At 45.4% G+C, this 18723-nt stretch overlaps 1 protein-coding gene across 1 annotated transcript in view; it reads left to right on the forward strand.

Moving 5' to 3' along the window:
• Positions 1-18566, forward strand: part of LOC102040902 (E3 ubiquitin-protein ligase Topors) — a 34351-nt gene extending 15785 nt beyond the window's left edge. Inside the window, exons 4-5 of the mRNA XM_014308782.1 lie at positions 8630-8810; positions 18364-18566. Coding sequence (XP_014164257.1) covers positions 8630-8810; positions 18364-18566 — 384 coding nt within the window. The remainder of the gene's footprint in view (positions 1-8629; positions 8811-18363) is intronic.
• Positions 18567-18723: the final 157 nt, after the last annotated feature.

Here is an 18723-nt window from a genome sequence, read left to right on the forward strand (position 1 = left end):
GACAGCGAGGGAGGGGCGAGGGGCGAGGAGGGCAGGGCTGAGCCTCCGGGCGAGCCCCTGATCCCTCCAAGAAACCCAAAGCAAAATGGCGTTGGTCCTGTCGGAGTTCATTGCTTTGATGTGCTGAGGCCATCCTTCCACAGCCCGATTTCCCAGGCGTTTTTTGCCAGGCACCCGGGCATCATCTTCACCCCCAGCAAGTGAGGGTCACTCGCAGCCCGACCGTGGAAGCTTGTGTGGCCCGAGTGGCTGCCAGGCAAAGGCTCCCCGGGACAGGGCTCCCAACACGTGTGCAGTCCTTACAGTAATGTCTCACCTCATGTGTAACACGTGTTGAGGCATAAATAAAAATCAAATTTGTCCCTCTCACCATGGTTTTTATTTCACTCTTACCCTTTCCAGTCTCTTCCCCATCCCACTCTGTAGAATATCAGTTTGCCTAATGACACATGTGAAATGAAATCTGTTTTCCTAATCCTTTAACTTACTCTCTACACTCCATGCCACATCTTGGAAGCTAATGGGCTTGGAAGAAGCAAAGTTTCAGGGATGACAGCCTTTCCCCGGGAAGGATGTGTACTGAATATGTTCATCTGCAGATTGAGCTCAGATGAAATGTGAGCTGGCTGACTCTGGTAGCACATGCAGTAAAGGCAGGCACATGCCACCTCCCTGCTGCAGCCTTTTCCCAGTGCTTTGTTTTATTCTGGTATGATGACAGCTACCCCTGACAGCCATGCAGGAAGGAAGCTGTAAATCGGCACTGACTGAAACCTTGACGGACACCAGAGACAGACTGACGTAGGACACCCGTCACTGAACAACCTCCTTCCCAGAGCTACTCCACCTGCCAATACTAGCCTGACCCAGAAGCTGCCAGCGTAAATTCTACCCCTCGAGCAATGCAAGCTGAACTGAGCCCCTCGTGGGCTGAAAGGTAGATGCATCCACAGATGAGACAGAAGTGTGCATTATCCCATCTCACAGCAACTCCACAAATAATTTGTCCCCATTGCATCTTGCAGACCTGGATGTGTACGCTGGGAGTTGACACAATTGGAAATCCTACAATATGTCCAGGAGGATCCCTGAAGGTCAGAGAGCAAAGCACATAGTAAAGAAGCTGCCTCCTTCTGATCTTTGTCATATGCAGCATTCTTTCTCTGAGACCCTCTCTCATTGTAGCCCTGTGGCTTTTAGCTGCAGCTCCAGTAGGGCAGAGGTCCCTCCAAGGTGGTGTAGCCAGGGCCTTGTAACCTTTGGGCCTCACATTGCTTTTGAGTAGAACTACAGAAGCAAGAGGCCACTGCTTTCAACCCCGGTGTTGAAATATCCTCACTACCTCAGTGATTATGATGGGGCAAGTTTTCTGAAGGCTTGGAAAGCCCTCTATTCAGAAGCTCTGAGACTCTGATGTGACAGCCGGCTGCAGTCTGGCAGCAAGGGTCAGACATGAGCAGACTGCAGCTGATTTTACAATCCACAGGAGTCACACCAGACCATTAGAGCTTGGGACCAGTGGGCCTCAAAGTGACATGCTCTTGCTGCCAGGATTGGACTGAGACCTGGTCAAAAAAACAGATGCAAAAACACATTCAAAAGGAAAAGCAGAACAGGCACCACTGCAGCTATGGGGTTTGTATCTCCACTTGCTGTCTGAGATTTTGAACTTTTCTTTCACTACAGATAAACATCAGCCAACACAGGTGTCACAGGCCTGTTAGGCAATGGGGAGGTAACTACATGGGTGTGCTATGTGAGTACAGCCTGCCACTGCACCTGGCACATCCCCTGCTCTGAGACCCTCCCCACCTATGAGAGTTCAAGATCCAGGAGTGAATGTAACCATCAGGACAAAGAAGGATGATGAAGATTAGGAGGTCTAGGAAGACCATGATAAAAGTGTGTGTTACCAGTGTGCTTTTTCTTGGAGCACTGTGAGAACTGGAATCATTCAGGCACACCACATCAGAGTGGTGGGAGGGAATCAGCTCACGCACCACTGAGATGCATTTGTCACTGGAGGGAATTGCAGCAGCTGTCTAGTCATGTACAGTAGCAGTGTATAACAGTTTTATGCTAAGAATGCCTGAATTAATTGGACCTTTGGGGAAGCTGGGGAAGGCAAAGTGTAGTTACTAGAACTGGAATTTATCCAACTTGAAAAAATCCCAGGTTATTCCTGGAAAAAGTGTTATGTGACCTTCCACAGTGAAATTCATTGTTTGAAAGGACCCAGGATGCTGGGTTATTGTGTCCTATTAAAAGTTATCTGGTGCTGTAAAGAAATTAGTCAAATTCACTTTTCAAATATAAGATAATTGTAAGGGGTCAATCTCATGCAGGCAGGTCTGATCAATGAAAAATGCAAATCAATATATACCTATTGACTATCAGAGCAACAGAGCTCCTTACACTGATTTATAAATGCTCCATGCCTGGCTGAGGTGTTCTTACTAGTTTGTTTACAACATGAGAGTTATTTAAATAAATAAGCATTAATTTTTTTTTTCATTCCTCTGGCCACCCTGAAGGCAGCTGTCATGTTGTCGATGCAGAGAAGTCTATTGAGAAGTGATCTAGAGTTAATGTCAGACTGTGAGCTTCTGAGCAGCCACAATTCTCTATCATTCAGTAAATTTTGCACAAGATGTGATTGGTTTCTTATTTAAATTGAATTAATTAAAGAAATATTCAGGTAATGTATGAAGTTAAGCCACTATTAGGCTAGTGAGTAATTTAACCCGTACAAACAAGGCAAGTGAGCCAATCTGATCATGCTTTTGTGTTTAGAAAAAGAGAAAAATGTCCAAACTCAGTCCTGAGACTTACTTTTCAGCAGCAGGGTCTCTGCAGACAGCTCACCTGGAGCACGTTGTACTTCAGTTATGGAGCTGTCTATGCAAACCTATGCAAACGACCAGCTGTCTGAGCTGCATGCATTGCTTGAGAGCCCACCAGCGGCCTGGCACTTGCTGACAGGATGGGCTGGTGCTGAGCCTCCTGCCAGAAGCCACCTGGGATCTGATGCAGCTGGTGTGCAGCTGACCTACCAGCTCTGGGGTCTTCTTGTCTTGTTCAGAAATGAAAGCAATGGCAAAGGGCGACTTAGGGCATGCTCTCACTGGAGGAGGCTCTGCTGTTCAGGTAGCAGGAGGACATCTTCCAGGACACAGTGTCCAACATCTAAGGTGAGTGGGACTCTTTTATTATTAGAAAGCTTATTTTTATATTTGCAAGCTTAGAAAGATATATATTAGAAATATATATATATATGCAAGCTTCCACTGGATTGTTTTACACTTGCTTTGTGGAACTAAAACTCTGATACTATTCATACTGGCTTTTTTTGTCACATGCTTTTGACAAATGCAAACTTGACAATTAAAATCCTTATTTAACAAAACACACAAAAAAGGCAAAATTTGCAAAAACGCTACTAACATTTTTCTTGCTCATTCCCACATATTCATATACAGGCTTGGGTGAGCACAGGACAAACTTTTAGATATCATATGCCTATGGATAGCTGGAATTCATGGAACTCTGATATCAATGAATTACAGCTTTGTGTAGTTAGTGAAAGTTGGGTGTTCCATTTGACACTTCATGTCTCAGATGTACATGTAAGAATTTGATCCAGTTAATAGACACTTAAGCTTTTATACACTAAAAATCTCCCTGGGACATATGGATTGACAAAGCTGATGACACTGTCCCAAAATTGGCCCTGAAGTGACAGTGGGCAGCTGTTACACAGCTCAGTGCTGAAAGCTGATCTGGCTTCATCTGCAGGCAGCCATGGAATTGCCTGCCCTCCAAACATTTCAGCAGAAAGAAAGAGGGATCGGAGCCAAAGGAAATGAGAAAGTGATAGGCATAAAAAGTGGAATCAGCTCAAGTGCCACAGAGGGTGATGGAATAAATCTAAACACAGGCACAACTTTTCTCTCCTAAGAGACTAGTACTGTCTTCCCTGGACTAGCTTTCACACAAGGAAGCATTTAAGAAGAAATGAAGTGTTTAAAGGCATTTCAGGAATACCAGAACAAATTCAGTGCTAACATGATGGGGGAAATAGCTACCACCAGCAAAACATTTGCTCTGCTAGCACAGTCCTACTGCTGAATTTCATTCCTTTTCTCTAAGTACATTTGAGACACACTCCAGAAATAAAAATATCAGGGGAAGACAGAGAAATTATCTCAACACCCCTCCACCAAATCTCCTAGGAATGAATAAAAAGTAGTGGCAGTTCAGCACCAGGTTCTGCAGCACCAGTGGTAACAGGGACTAGAAATGAACAGCTGCAACCATGGACATAAACTTAGATCAGCTCCCATCTAGTAGGAGCCATTTTCCAAACTCAGGGCTAAATATATGATGATGAGAGAAGTTGCTACAGCACACTCCTCTGACAGGACACCAGCTCCTGTCTCAGATGATTACCAGTCGTGAGAACAATCATCCGAAGAGGAAGCACAACACGTGCCTTGTTCCTCCCACCCAAAGAGTAGGCCAAGGGATTTAATTTCTTCTGAAGCTGTAATGTTGTAATGGTCTTGTCCACTAATCAGGGAGAATAATATCTTGGTCTTCTGAGGTTATTAGTAAAATTTCCATTAAATGTAACAGGATAAGGATGGAGCCTTTGATCACAGAGGATGAATCTGTCTAATACATGTTGCTAGGGAGTGTTTTATCCAGTCTTTGTCCCTGTGACTGATTATAAGTTTTGCAGGTAGCACCTGAATAGGAAAGGTGGAAAAGATCCTGACAAGGATGCAGGGTCTGAATGAATGCTAAAACACTACTAGAAGCTTTATTTGCTGGAAACAGCAACCCTGCAAAAGGCCATGGGATAACATGGTGGCTCCCCTTGGCAGAATAGGGTGGGATTTAGGACAGGAATTCAAAAAAGGAAAACCAATCCCCTTACACAGGATCATACTCTACAGTTTAAGCCCAAGGACTCCATGCCTCGTGGGCTGTTCCCAGTGTATTTAACAGGAGACCATGTTATCCCTGAGGATAGCCTTGGCCCTGAAGGGAGCTAGGAGTATAGAAGGAACCATGTGCAGTGCCTGGGACCCAGGGCAAGAGAGTACCTAGGAATCACTGACACACATTTGGTGAGAGGCTGAAAACCAAAACTGCAGAACCAGGTACAATGTGGTGTTCAGTGTTACTGATGGGGCTGAGCAAGCCTCTGCAAGGAAATATGTAGCATGGGGGGCTGTGGTCACTTGGTCTTCAGATGTAGCTCATCCACAAGACCTTGCCATGGTTTCATGTTCCCATAAAGAATTTCTGCTTTGGAAAATTATCGGCAGATACCAGGTCAGCTTCAGAAGCCAGACAGATTACCAGGTACTGCAACATGCCCAAGTACCCCATCTGCTAATACACCAAAGCAGAAAGGACATGTGAGTTTACACACAGCATCCTTAGAAACCACACAATATTCTTGGAAACAGATATTTAATAGTAAATAAAAGAGTACAAAAAAAAAAAAAAAAGACCACCTGATAGTTTGAAAAGGAACAACAACTGCAGCTCATCCAGTTGCACCCAGCTGTTGACATGAGCACCCTGGTGAAGAAAGTTGGTTTTTGGCAGGTTGAGCTCGCCAATGGAGTAGCATGCCAGGTAGGAGTCAGCAGAGCAGTGCCAGTGACCTCAGGAAGGTACCATGAAATGCCCAAAGGACGGCCAAGAAAGGACAGAAGTAATAATTTCATCAGTGTGACACAGGCTGCTTGTATAAAGCTACTCCTCAGGAAAAAAAAGGCTTTGGAACCCCCTGCTTAATAGTGCCCTTGGAGGCTTCTGGCAGGAAGAAACACAAGCTGATAGCACTGAGCCAGCATTTACCTGTGAGGAGTGAGTCAAGAGCACATTTTGTCACACGGCTACAGCAGAGGAATCTGCTGGGGGAAGTGCACAGTGTGCATTTCAGAGGCAACTGCATTCAGTCCTTACTGCCTTCTGGCTGTCAGCATTCAGCCTCAGCAGAGCTGCTGGGTACTGCAGCTTCCCTCTGCTCCACGGTGCCTTCAGCCTCGGGAAGTGGGTCACCAGCCTCCCAGCACGCAGCCACGGGGGAAAGCAGCCACGGCCTGAAGGACTAGGAGGCAGAGGGCAGATAGCTACAGCAAATGAAGTCACACTTGATATCTGCTGTAGCTGCTTGCATCCAAAAAGGCTGAGACAAGACTGGGAAGGAAGTGTTTACACTCAGCCAGACTGCAACAAGGGATAAAAATCATAATGTGTGTGGCTATGTGGAGCCTCTACAGCATAGCTCTGTTGCCATGGAACGGGGAAAGTGTTCCAAATTCTGGTCACACAGAACTTCTGGGAGCAAGGGAGAGTGAGGCAAGAATTACAAACAATAAGGTGCTGAGAAATGCAAACTGATAATCCCACTAATGCTTTTAGTTTTCACTTCCTATGTGTTATCCTAGACAAGAATATAGGGATTTTAGTTTGGGATAGCATTTCAGAAAGAAAAGCATGGAAACACTCTTCCTCATCAACAAACATTGATGATCCATGTGTCTTTGAGCAGGCGGCTCTGAGCAGATGATTTGTAGGGGGGCAGTCCCAGTTTGAGCAATTTGTTCAATGAAATTACGTATCCAAATCCAATTTCAACCAAACCTGGAAGCTAAATTAATCTCTGAGGCTTTAACCTAAGTTTCTGATGGTGTTTGAAAACAGGGAACTGGTTAGTATCCCCAGGGAAAAAGAAAACACATCAGATGTTCAAATATTCATTTCAAAGAGACTTTCCCCATTAATTCTAGTGACAACGAAAAACCTGATCTCAAGTCATATGGAGAACTGTATCCTGCCCTGGCAAGGCTTTTCAGCTCCTGTTCTTCGCTCTCTTTCCCCACCCAGAGCCCCAGTCTTCTTTCCAAGCTGTGCAATCATATGCAAAGTGAGGTCTAACCTGCCATCTTTGCTGTCATCCACTCACTCTTAATTTGGAGTCAAATACTTCACCCTCACAATTGTAATTTGTGAACATGAGGCAGTGTAGAGACAGAAAGGGAAAGTAAAATCCTCCTGCACGTTTTCCCATTAGGACAGGTTGTACAGAGAAAACCAAGTTGCTTCTGGGTTCATTTTCCACCCATGTCCCTACTTTGGTCCAGGCTACATCTGGTACTCCTGTAGGTTCCTAAAGACAAAATGTGTTGGTGCAGTTAGGTAGGGTCAAGCTTAACATTTGAAAGTTAAGGTAGAAAGGATGGACATTCCTTCTTGCCATTTGAAGGATTTAGGGCCCTTTTCTGATTCTGTTAGGCTTTGTGGGAGATCCTGTGAAAGTCTTGTACACTTATCAGCATGAGTTGTACATGTATCAGCATTTTCCATAGTCATGGATGCAGGGACTGTTGGGCTGGCAGGAAGTTTGCTTCCTCAGTCCTCACTGAGATGCTGAAGCACACCACACTGATACTGTGGTGCACTCAGCAGCCCTGGTGCTCGGTCTGCAAGCACCACAAATGACTCTGATGGACAAATCTCATCCAGGAGCATTAACTGGCTCCTAAGAACCAGCACTTACAAGGTCACCTTCAGTTTTCAAAACTTCTGGACTTCGGTTAAGGCGACATCTGGAAACAAATGACATGACACAAAATATCACATGGAAGCATATGTTTTGCCTTGATAAAATTAGTGCACTCTTTGCCAAAGTTGTATTGACTTTTGGTGGCTGGGAATTCAAAATGTCTATTCAAGTTCCTGCTGTTTGCCGCACATTAATCTAATGAGTTGCCTGTGAAATAAACCATTAGAAAACCCCTTGTTAAATTGTATCAAAGTAAATGGTTATCTAAAATAGACACCACAGGGAGGTTCTTAATTAGTCTGTTGTCAGCTGGGACTGGAAATGCTTGCAGCAGCATGAGGCTAATTAATTTCTCATCCTGCCACATGGCAGCTTCCTGTCAAAGCACAAGGTACGGTTCAAAACACACCAACGTCTGGTTGCTCCTTTCCAGAAACCATGACAGCAGCAGAGGAGGGTTCCAGCTTGACCTGTGCTCACTTTCCATAGGGAGATGGTTGAGGGTATGTCCAAGCCAGGTGACTGTGCCTAGGATAAACTGTCTAGGCAAGGAGTCTCTGATGCCCATATTCCATTGCTTCAGCTGGACATTGCTTACTGGATGGAAAATGAAAGTTAGTCTTGGGAGGAGGGCATTTGGAATCAACTGAAAGCCCCGAGGATGTGCTTAGGCAAGGGTCTTTACCCTGTGTCAGGGTGACATTGCACGAGTTGTGCCCATCTGCTTGTGGTGTGGCAGTCAGGGAAGCGGGAAGGACACGGGCTTCTCCTGCAGCAGTGTCCTCCCCTGCAGGCCTTGGGGCTGGACCTCTGACAGCTGTCCTGCTGTAACAGGGCTTCTGGGAATGGGGCAGCTAAAGACACAATGCCCACACACCCTGGTGGCCCAAAATGCCATCAGAGTCTGAGGAACCACTTGCATGTTCCAGGAAGGAGCAAAAAGTTACCAAAATTCTATTACCATGTCTTTCCTACCACCATGCCAATGAAAAATGTATTCTTTGGTGGAAGTGATTTAAACAGATTTGTACATGCTTTGGACAGTATTTCACCACAACTCGCAGAGCAAAGAAGGAACGTGCCATGTGGCCCTCTTTATTGGCTGGAGATCCCTCAACAGAGGATGGAGGACGCCTGATGCCTGATACTCGATGCAGAGATGGAGCCTCAACCAGGGAATGGCCGGTCATGGGCTCTGAAGGGCCAGCAATTGTAAATACGTTGGGTAAATACTCTCTGGCACCCTCCAAACCTACTGTCTCTGGGATGTGGTAAGGAACAGCCCTGCTCCAATGGAGCTGCCCCAAGTGGCCTGCACTGTCTCTGCTCCAGGTAGAGTGCAGGGGAAACGAGTGTGGGTAGAGGCCAGAGCCTGCTCTCAAGGCTTGGTTTGCACCAATCCCTCACTCCTGCAGGATGGCTGGAGACCTTCATGCGCTCTGCTCCTCCTCTGCAACATTTGTAGCTCCTTTTACGGCATCTTTCCTCATCCTTCCCGTTTCTTCAGAGACACAGGTCTGTTCTACAGAAGGGGAGTGAAAAGCAGTGTATTTACACCCATGCTCACAATCAGGAGCCATTTGACATCCGCTGATATCAGCATGCAACGTTTTTACCAACTCTAAATGTTGCAAGCACTCCAAGTATACAGCAATAAAAACTTTATTACACCCCTGCATCAAATGTCTTTGAAACACAAGAACACCCTACTGCATTGAAATGGGTGCAATGCTGGCAAAGTCCTCCCCCATCATTGCCCTTCACACCTTTGTGGTTACACACCTCCTCATGCAGTAAACACCAGGATCTGGTCTATACATAAAGCACGCCCAGAGCTGTGCTCCCAGCACAATGAACACACAACCCTTCCTTTAATACTGCTCCCTGACACAGTACAGTACCATGACTGAGTCATGCTCGTTGTCATCTATCTCACCATCTGCGATGGCTTAGTTAGATAATGGATACTTTTGAGTGCAGCTTATGGGAAAAGGGACCAAGTCCATAGAAAGCAAATATTACCATCTGTGAAGCTGTCCCCATAAGCTGCCTAATTAGTCGGTAGGGCAATAAGGTTAATCAAGTACACATTTAGCCACTCTTATGAGTGATGTCTGTACAAGTCAGTTCTTAATTTTTAGACCGTGGTGGCATGCAAGGGCCATGGTGATGCACATGCATTTTTCTTTGGACAACAGAACATCTAATTTTTCCTCACTCCATCACAGAGGCCTTACCACTACTACCACTTCCTACCCATTCATTGCACTATCCATGGAGGAAAACAGCAAGATATTCCTAAACACCATTTCTGCATATTCTTCCCCATAACCCCTCATGGAGGGTACTTTTGGGTACAAACTCAAACACTGTTTCCTCTGAAGGCATTCTTCAGCAGCGTGTTCACCGTGTTGGAAGAAAGCCTGGACAGACTTCTGTCACTCCCTGATCTTGGTCTACGGCGTACCCAAAAGCCAAAAAAGAGAAAGGAAATTTCACAGCATATATGTGCTTTGGTCTGACCCCCAGCAGTGCTTATTGCTAGGTATTGATCACTGGGACAGCAGAACTGGCAGATACCTGTCTCACAGCTCACCTCTCTCCCCGGTCTTTAGAGAGGCTCTGAAAGCTCTTCACAGTGGCCACCAGCAGCAGCTAGCTGGGCTGAGGTGAGATGGGATGTGTCCCAAGGAGTGGCTGTGGCCCCACAGCTGCTGGAGGGCATTGGTTGAGAAACCTCCTCTCACACACTCAGCTTGCTGGGTGGCAGAGGGTGAAGTAGCAGGTATTTCCCAAAGGCAGCAAGAAGAGGGGGTGCTAGGGAAATGCCTGAGAATGAGGGGCTACCATGGGACCTCAGCAAGCCACTCCTGGTGCCTGCAGCAATGTGACAGCTGAAGATGTGCTGCAGCAGAAGGTTCAGGGAAGCCATCACCATTTGACAGGGAACGGACAGGCCGCCTCCTGAAAAGAAAGAGGATTTCATGTTATTCAGGAACACAGCTGCCCTGTGACTTACGTGCACACTTAGTGCACCGTTGCATACCTTTCCCCAGAGAACTCCTGGTGTACCATGCAGATATCACCTCTTCAAAGAGAGATTCTTGCATCCCCATGTCCTGTACAAAATGCTTTGCCTATGTCTCTCCAGTGCCCCCACACAGTGATGAGAGAGTGCTCAGTCTGTGCATGCACACATGGCCACACTCATCCATAATTTTTTCTGCCATAAAGGAATCACAGAATGGTGCATGTCAGAAGAAACCTCTAATCAAGCAGGGTCATCTACAGCAGGTTGCCCAGGACCGTGTCCAGATGACTTTTGAGTATTTCCAGGGATGGAGACTGCACCACCTCTCTGGGCAACCCGCCCTAGTGTCTGGTCATCCTCACAATGGAAAAGTGTATCCTGAAGTTCAGAGGGAACCTCCTGTGTTTCTGTTAGCATCCATTGCCTCTGGTCCTGTCACTGGGCACCACTGGAATGAGTTCTACTGTGTCTTCTTTGTGAGCTCCCTTCAGCCACTCACAGACATTGATGACACACCCCTGAGCCTTCTTCTCTTCAGGCTGAACAGGCCCAGCTCCCTCAGCCTTTCCTCATAGCAAATTTGGGTGCTCCAGTCCCTCAGTCACCCTAAGGAGCCTTCCACTGAAGGGTCCATTGGAGCACAGGTTCTCTGCAATATGTTCATGGCTCAGGGAGCACAGAACTGGACAAAGTACTTTAGGGATATCCTCACCAGCTCTGCATAAAGGGCCAGGATCATGTCCCAGCTGGCTGGCAATACTCCTTCTAATGCAGCCCAGGACACCATTCTCTTCCTTTGCCACAAAGGCACATGATGTCTTATGTTCAGCTTGGTGTTCCCCAGGACTCCCAGGTCCTATTCTGTCAAGCTGCCTTCCAGCTGGGCAGTACCTAGCATATATGGTTTTTTTTCTCCCCAGGTGCAGGATTTGGAATTTCCCCTTGCTGAATTTCATTAGGCTCCTGTCAGCCGATTTCTCAAGGCCATTGATGCCCCTGTGATGGTAACATGACTCTCTGATATCAGCCTAGTTTTATGTTCTCTGAAAAATTCCTGATTGTGCGCTCTGCCTCATCATCCAGATCGTTAATGAAGATTGTTGAAGGACCCAGTATTGACCCCTGGGATACACTGCTAGTCACCAGCATTCAACTAGATGTTGTGCCACCACCATCATCAGCATTCGGGTCTGCCCATTCAAGCAGCTTGTAGCCCCGCTCACTGTCTGCTCACCTAAGCCATACAACAACTGCCTGTCTAGGAGGATCTTATGGGAGACAGTGTCAAAGGCCTTCCTGAAGCCCAAGTAGACAGTACCCACACTCCCCTCATCCAGCAGGCCAGCCATTTCACTATGAGCTATCATGTTGATCAAGCATGACTTCCCCTTTTGTGAATCCATGCTGACTGCTTCTGATTATTTTCTTGTCATTCATATGCCTGGAAATATTTTCCTGGATTAGCTGGTACGTCTTAGCAAAGGGGCAGATGTGGTATGAAGTAATCATGGGCCAGGCAATCAGGACTGCTATGACAAAGATTTCATTTCTTCTTTCATATCCACAGCATAGGATGATTTTTTTTAAAGACATATTTGCACTGTTTAAATGAGCTATAGACTTTGATGATATCCATCCCCATTTAAATTTGCTTCAAGTTTAATTGGCTTGGGAAGTTCCAGTCTTCCAGAGCCTGCAAGGAACATGCATAGCCTTTTGATCAGTTCCCTTAGCTTTATACTAAATTTTCCTAAACAGACAGGAAGGATGTCAGCAAGCTTCACAGAAAGAATTAGCCATTGCAAGTACCCTAATACATCGTTATGATTATACTTAAAACTGCTTTAAAAGTGTTCCAGCATATCAAAAATTATTAACTTCTTCTGCAGAGGTAGGTCAAGACAACCTATTTTCCCTTCCTCTTTCTCCACAGACAAGCAACTCAATTAGAGACCCCCTTTAAGAAGTGTTTTCTAAGTTCTCTGGGACAAAGCAAGCTACCCATTATTCACCATTGTGCATAACACGCAGTACTTGTGGGTGACTCCCCTGAGTTATTGCATCTTTTGTGAGCAATTTTCGATAGAAGAAATAAAGTATATTTAATCAGAAGCTTCCCAAAGGGGAAGAGCACATCAGGCAGAGCGATGCAGATAGATAAAGTTCCCAGTGAATTATATTGGCTAATTTATTGCCTGATGCCGTGACTCACACAGCAGCCTGTACCTCTTCCACAGCAATCCTGCTAAGTCCCCGAGGTCACCTCAAGACGGATGCATGACTCACTACCAGGGTTTCTGAATCCCACTCCTGGTGTGATGGCTCAGTGACAAAACACAAGCCCTTCAGGCATCTGATATTTCTCTTTTGCCCCTTGTTTATTGATCAGATGCTCTCATCAGCAGAGTCCTTCCACATCCGGCCAATTGGCCAGCAAGCCGCAGTCAAGCACAAATGATTGTCTACAAAGAGCAGGACCCAGGGGCTTGAGTGAACAGTCAGAGCCCAAAAATCCTCCCTCAGGTGAACTTGTGCTTGAGGACATGAAGACCCAGAGAACTTTTGAGAGCAGTCCAGAAGCATGGAAGAGGCGTCAGAAGTGGTTACACAGACCCCATAAGAACTAGAAATAAGGTAAATGTGAAGCTGGGTAAACAACAAACATTTTCAAATAGGGGGAAAAGAAAGTCTTTCAGCAGAGGCATATGAGTATCACAGGACATAGTAGCACATTACAAAAAAATTGTCAAGTATTTTCTTTTGTAGATGCTGCCAAGAAAACACAATGTACAAAAAGGCCTGAAGATGGATGCTGCGCATTCAGCATCCACTTTCAGCAAGGAGTACTTGCTGCAGACAGGAAGAACTTTTGTGAAGCAGCTCTTGAGCAGGTTTGAAGCACCTGCCAGTGACCTCAACAGAATGACTGACTGTGTCCTCAAGTTTTAAATGGGGTGCCTCAAATATGTGCACAAGTGCATTAGGCTAAAAGCTTGAAATTTGAGTATCCCAATCCACACAGAACTTGCTAGCAAAACAAGGCCCACGTTCCATATCCAGATTACAAATAGGACCTACATGATCCCACACTCAAAAACAGTATCAAGTTTTAGCATTACCATAGAGCTTGGAAGGTGAAAGCTAGAGTCTAATTTTACCTATGATGTTATTAAGGGCTTGTGGAGTTCTTGCATGGTATGAGGTCTTATAAGTAAGCCAGCTGTCAACTGCAATGTATTAATTCAAAACTCCATCTGCCAGATCTTTTAATTTTTAGGATACTAAAAATTATGGCACACACACTTTTCCATGGATTTTGCAGTACTGCCTGGTCAGAGAATGTCTTTGCTCTTGCAAAAAGCCATTGACAGCAGATAATCGTATCTGCAAAACAGCAGGTTCAGAGAAGGGTTTAAGAAAGAAGTACCAGGAAAAATTACCTGTCATTCAACAGGTACCCTTTCCACCACATCCATCTTGGTCCATTGTTTTCTGATCTCTATCTTCAAACCTACATAAAAAACCACAAGGAATGTAATACATCTAAAGCTGCTTATCCAAATAGCTGTTTTGGTTGCTCCATGGTTATTAAGAAAGGTCAAAGAAAATGTACTCCTCTGATGACACGACTAGAAAACCGGAAACAGTGGATGAGTCGAGGCTGAAATACTCAGCAATTTTTTTCATTGTCAATCTCTCTTCCCACACCTCTTAAGTGGATGGAAAGCAAGGTCAGGACTGGATGAGAAAAGTGCTTCCTTTCTTAAGAGATGAGGTTCCTGGTCACCTGAAAAACTAGAACATATATGTCTATTGGATCCACAGAGATGCATCCCAGAAAGTCCTGAGAGAATTGGCTAATGTAGTTTCCAAATCACTCTCCACCATATTTGCAAAGCCATGGCAGTCAGGAGAAATCCCCAGTGACTGGAAATAGAGAATGAATAGAGTGACTATCTCAGTGGGCAAGGGAACGACTATGAATGTCATTTATCTCCTGTAAAGCCTTTGACATAGTTCCTTACAGCATCCTGCTCTTTACATTGGAGAGAGATAGATTTGATGAGTGCACTTTTAGATGGATAAGGAATTAGTTGGACTGTCATATTCAGAGGGTAGTGGTCAACAGCTCAGAGTTCCAATGGACATCAGTGACAAGAGATGTGTCCCTCAGAGGTTGGTATTGGGATCAGTGTTATTTAATATCTCGTTAATGACATAGACAAGGGTATTGCATGCACCCTGTGCAAAACTGCAGATGACACCAAGGTAAGTGGTGTGGTTGACACTCCTGAAGGATGGGATGTCATACAGAGAGATGTGGGCGAGAAGGAGAAGTGGGCCCATGGGAATCTCATGAGGATCAACAATGCTCTCAGCTTTTCCTTGTAGGAAAGATGCTCCATACCTCTAATCATCTTGGTGTCCCTCCTCTGGAGTCCCTCCAACAGGTCCATATCCTTCCTGTGCTGGGACCCCAGAGCTGGATGCAGAGTTCCAGGTGGGCTCTCAGCAGAGCAGAGCAGAGGAACAGAATCCCCTCCCTCCCCTGCTGCCCACGCTGCTTTGGATGCAGCCCAGGACACGTTTGGCTCTCTGGGCTGGGAGTGCCCATGGCCAGGTCATGTCCAGCCTCTCACCCAGCAGCACCCCCAAATTCTTCTCACAGGGCTGCTCTCCATCCATTCACAGCTTGTGTTGTTATTGGGGTTGCCCCAACCTAGGTGCAGCATCTTGAACATGGTCCTGTTAAACCTCATGAGATTCCCATGTGCTCACTTCTCAAACATGTCCAAGTCCCTCTGGATGGCATCCTGACCTTCAGCTGTGTCAACAGCACCACTCAAACCACTCAAAGCAGGTTGGCTGCAAACCTGCCAATGGTTCTCCATTACTGAGGAAGACATTAAACACTACTTGTCCCAAGGCAGATCCCTAAGGGACATTATCTATTACCAATCTTCATGTGAAGATTGAGCTGGGTTGACCACTACCCTCTGGATATGACTGTTCAACTAATTCCTTACCCACTGAACAGCACACCCATCAAGTCCTTATCTAGACAATTTAGAGAGCTACTGGGTAGCTTTTAATAGGAAGTGTCAGTCCAGGGAGGCTGAGAGATCAGTGGTTCCCACCGTTCTCTTTCCTACCTTTTTTAAAGGTGGGTCCAATATTTCTACTCTTCTAATCACCTGGGATTTCACCTGACTGCCAGGACTTTTCAACTACCATGGAGATTGGCTTGGCAATTATGTAATCTAATTCCTTTGGGACTCGGGAAGCATCTGCCACAGTTTAACTCCAGCAAGCAGCCAAGCCCCAGCCGCCACTCACTCACCCCCCTTCCACTGGAATTGGAAAGAGAATCACAAGGGTAAAAGGTAGAAAAGTCATAGGCTGAGGTGTAGACAGTTTAGGGGGGACACTAAAGTCCATGCACACAAGCAAATCAAAACAAGGAATTCATTCACTGCTTCCCATGGGCATGCAGGTGTTCAACCATCTCAAGGAGAGCAGAGCCCCGTCATACCTGACAGTGACCTGGGCAGACAAACATCATCACTCCAAATGTCCTGCCTTTCCTCCTTCTTCACCCCACTTTATGTCCTGAGCATGATATCACATGGCCTGGAAACCCCTTTGGTCAGTTTGGGTCACCTGTCCCAGCTGTGTCTTCTCCCAGCTTCCTCACCAGCATGCAAGAACAAAGAGCAGAAAAGGCCTTGGCTCTGTGTAAGCCCTGCTCAGCAATAACAAAAACATCTCTGTATTATCAGCCCTGTGTTCAGCACCAGTACAAAATACAGCTCCATACCAGCCACTGAAGAAAATTAACTTTACCCCAGACAAAACCAGGACAGCATCTCATCAGATCCATAGACACATATGTTCAGGTTCTTCAGGTGATCACAACCCTGATCTATTACAGTAGAGAGCACTTTTTTCCTTCAGTCCCCAGACTGCTGCCCATCCACTCAAGAGGGGGGAAGAGAGGTTGCCATTGAAAACTGAGGTAAAAACATGGTTGAGTACCTGATTTTTGTGTACAGCACCTGAACAGAAACTTCACCTCAAAGGAGTCATTTTTCTTCTCTAGTTATGAACAGGATAGAAAATGCAACCATTTGCATTGTTGCTCAGTTGTGTTAAGTGGCACTTGCTGATCTCTTGATTTCTAGCTTGGGAAGACAATTTTAACAATCGTGGCATGCTTTCCTGGAACTGGGTGATTGTTTTCCCTTTCTATCCCCTCCTGCTGGAAGCATACAATCTTGTCTTGAAATCACTCACAAAGGGACAAATTGAAGACATTTAGTTCCACCTTTGTCCTGACATTTTCTGTGTTTTTCTGTCCACTAACAGCTTTCTGTTCCAAAGTAGATGTTCCCTCTTCCATCTCAGTAAGCCTGTCGCTTAAATTTGAAGGGCCATTTTTACTCCTGTTAGATATTCTGACATGTACTTCAGCTCTTACAGCAATTTTCCCCTCCACAAATGCCACTAATATTTACATTTCTGTGTCCTTTTTCTATCTCTGAAGGACTGTTGATGAGTACAGCTTCAGGTAATTGCTTTTCCCAGGCATCATAATTTGTTTTTCAACAAAAGAACTATTTCCAATTTTTTGAAAAACTATCCAAATGCAGTAGGGGAGTTGAAGGAAGGTCAGGGAGCAGGAACAGTGACTTTCATTGGCATTAGTTACCAACATACTCATGACTTCATAACTTCATAACTTACAACATTTTAGTTATGTGGGACAGGCTTGCTGGAGGTTAATCACTTCCTTTCATCCAGAATCTAGCTGATGGATAAAAAAAGGCATTATTCATTCCTAAGTAAGGACATAAAAGCTGTGTCTCTGAATAACAGCAGATGGAAAGAAAACAGCAAATTTTCGCTCTGGAAAATAGGAGCTGAGAACACTACTGTCATTTCTCTACTACTAAATCCTGCACAGTGGCAACAGTAGAAGTTAACTTGTGCTGGCTGGAAGGTTTTGATTTTTAAATCTTTCAGTCAAGAAAGGTATTTCTAACAGACTCCAAAACATTCCTGTTTCAGCCCATTCTGCAACAGGTGAGAGGTTCATTGTGAATTTTACTGGACAATGTTTTGGAGAACAAGTTGAAATAATGACCATGGTCCATTACGAACTTTTAATCTCAAACCCAGACCATTGCCACTGATTTAAAAACTCTCCCCGCTGTGTACTTCTACTCCCATTTACTCATGCTTCAAATGAAACAGTAAATACTATAACTTGACAACCCATTTACAAAGTGTCCTGTAAGGCAAGAGTTGCTCCCACTTGCAAAATTATATTCTTGGACTTGATCTCTGCAAGGCAAGTTTGAAATCTACAAGACAGAGGTGCTCTATTGATGTTGTACTCTATGGGGGGTAAATAAAAAAAAAAAAAACATGCTTTTCGTGACCTGAGAAACATCTGAGTGTTTTCTAAACTGGCTTCTCTGAGCTTTCCAAGTTTGTAGTACGAGGAAAATGAATCATGTTAATGGGAAAACTTAAAGAAACCTTGGTTTCAAAATTGTAGTTCAGAGTGTCCTTTTCTGTTACATTGACTTTCTTGGAAGCTTTCTGGTATCACTCCTTTTTGTCTCCCAGTATCTTTGCCCCAGGTGAAAGCATTTAGTCTTTTGTATCACTGGCAACCTGCCTGAAGATGCTGCTGCCTTTCCACATTCCCACCTGTTTGAGATCCTTTTCTGTACTCATTCAGCTGGTGGTGATTACTTCAAATTACCATCACCGAAGTGCATCAAATCACAGGGACAGAACGTCACCATCACAATCGGCAGGCCATGGATACTGAGGGATCCCAACATTTATGTTCATTCTTGGGGAGGGAATAACATCAGGAGAGGCTTTCTCCGTAAGGGCCACCTTCAGGATGAAATCCAGCTGCTGCAGAGCATCTCCTGAAGCCTTGCTCTCCACAGGTGCCTAACTCAGGAGAAGACTCGGGGCAGGACTGCTGTCTGCCCAGAAGACAATTCCTTTCAACAACTTCGCAAGCCCCGTCCTCACCGAAGAAGACGCTTTAGGCGCGGGGTCCGTGCGGAGGATGCACATGCCGGCT

This window comes from Geospiza fortis, unplaced genomic scaffold, assembly GCF_000277835.1.
Source record: "Geospiza fortis unplaced genomic scaffold, GeoFor_1.0 scaffold203, whole genome shotgun sequence".
NCBI lineage: Eukaryota > Metazoa > Chordata > Aves > Passeriformes > Thraupidae > Geospiza > Geospiza fortis.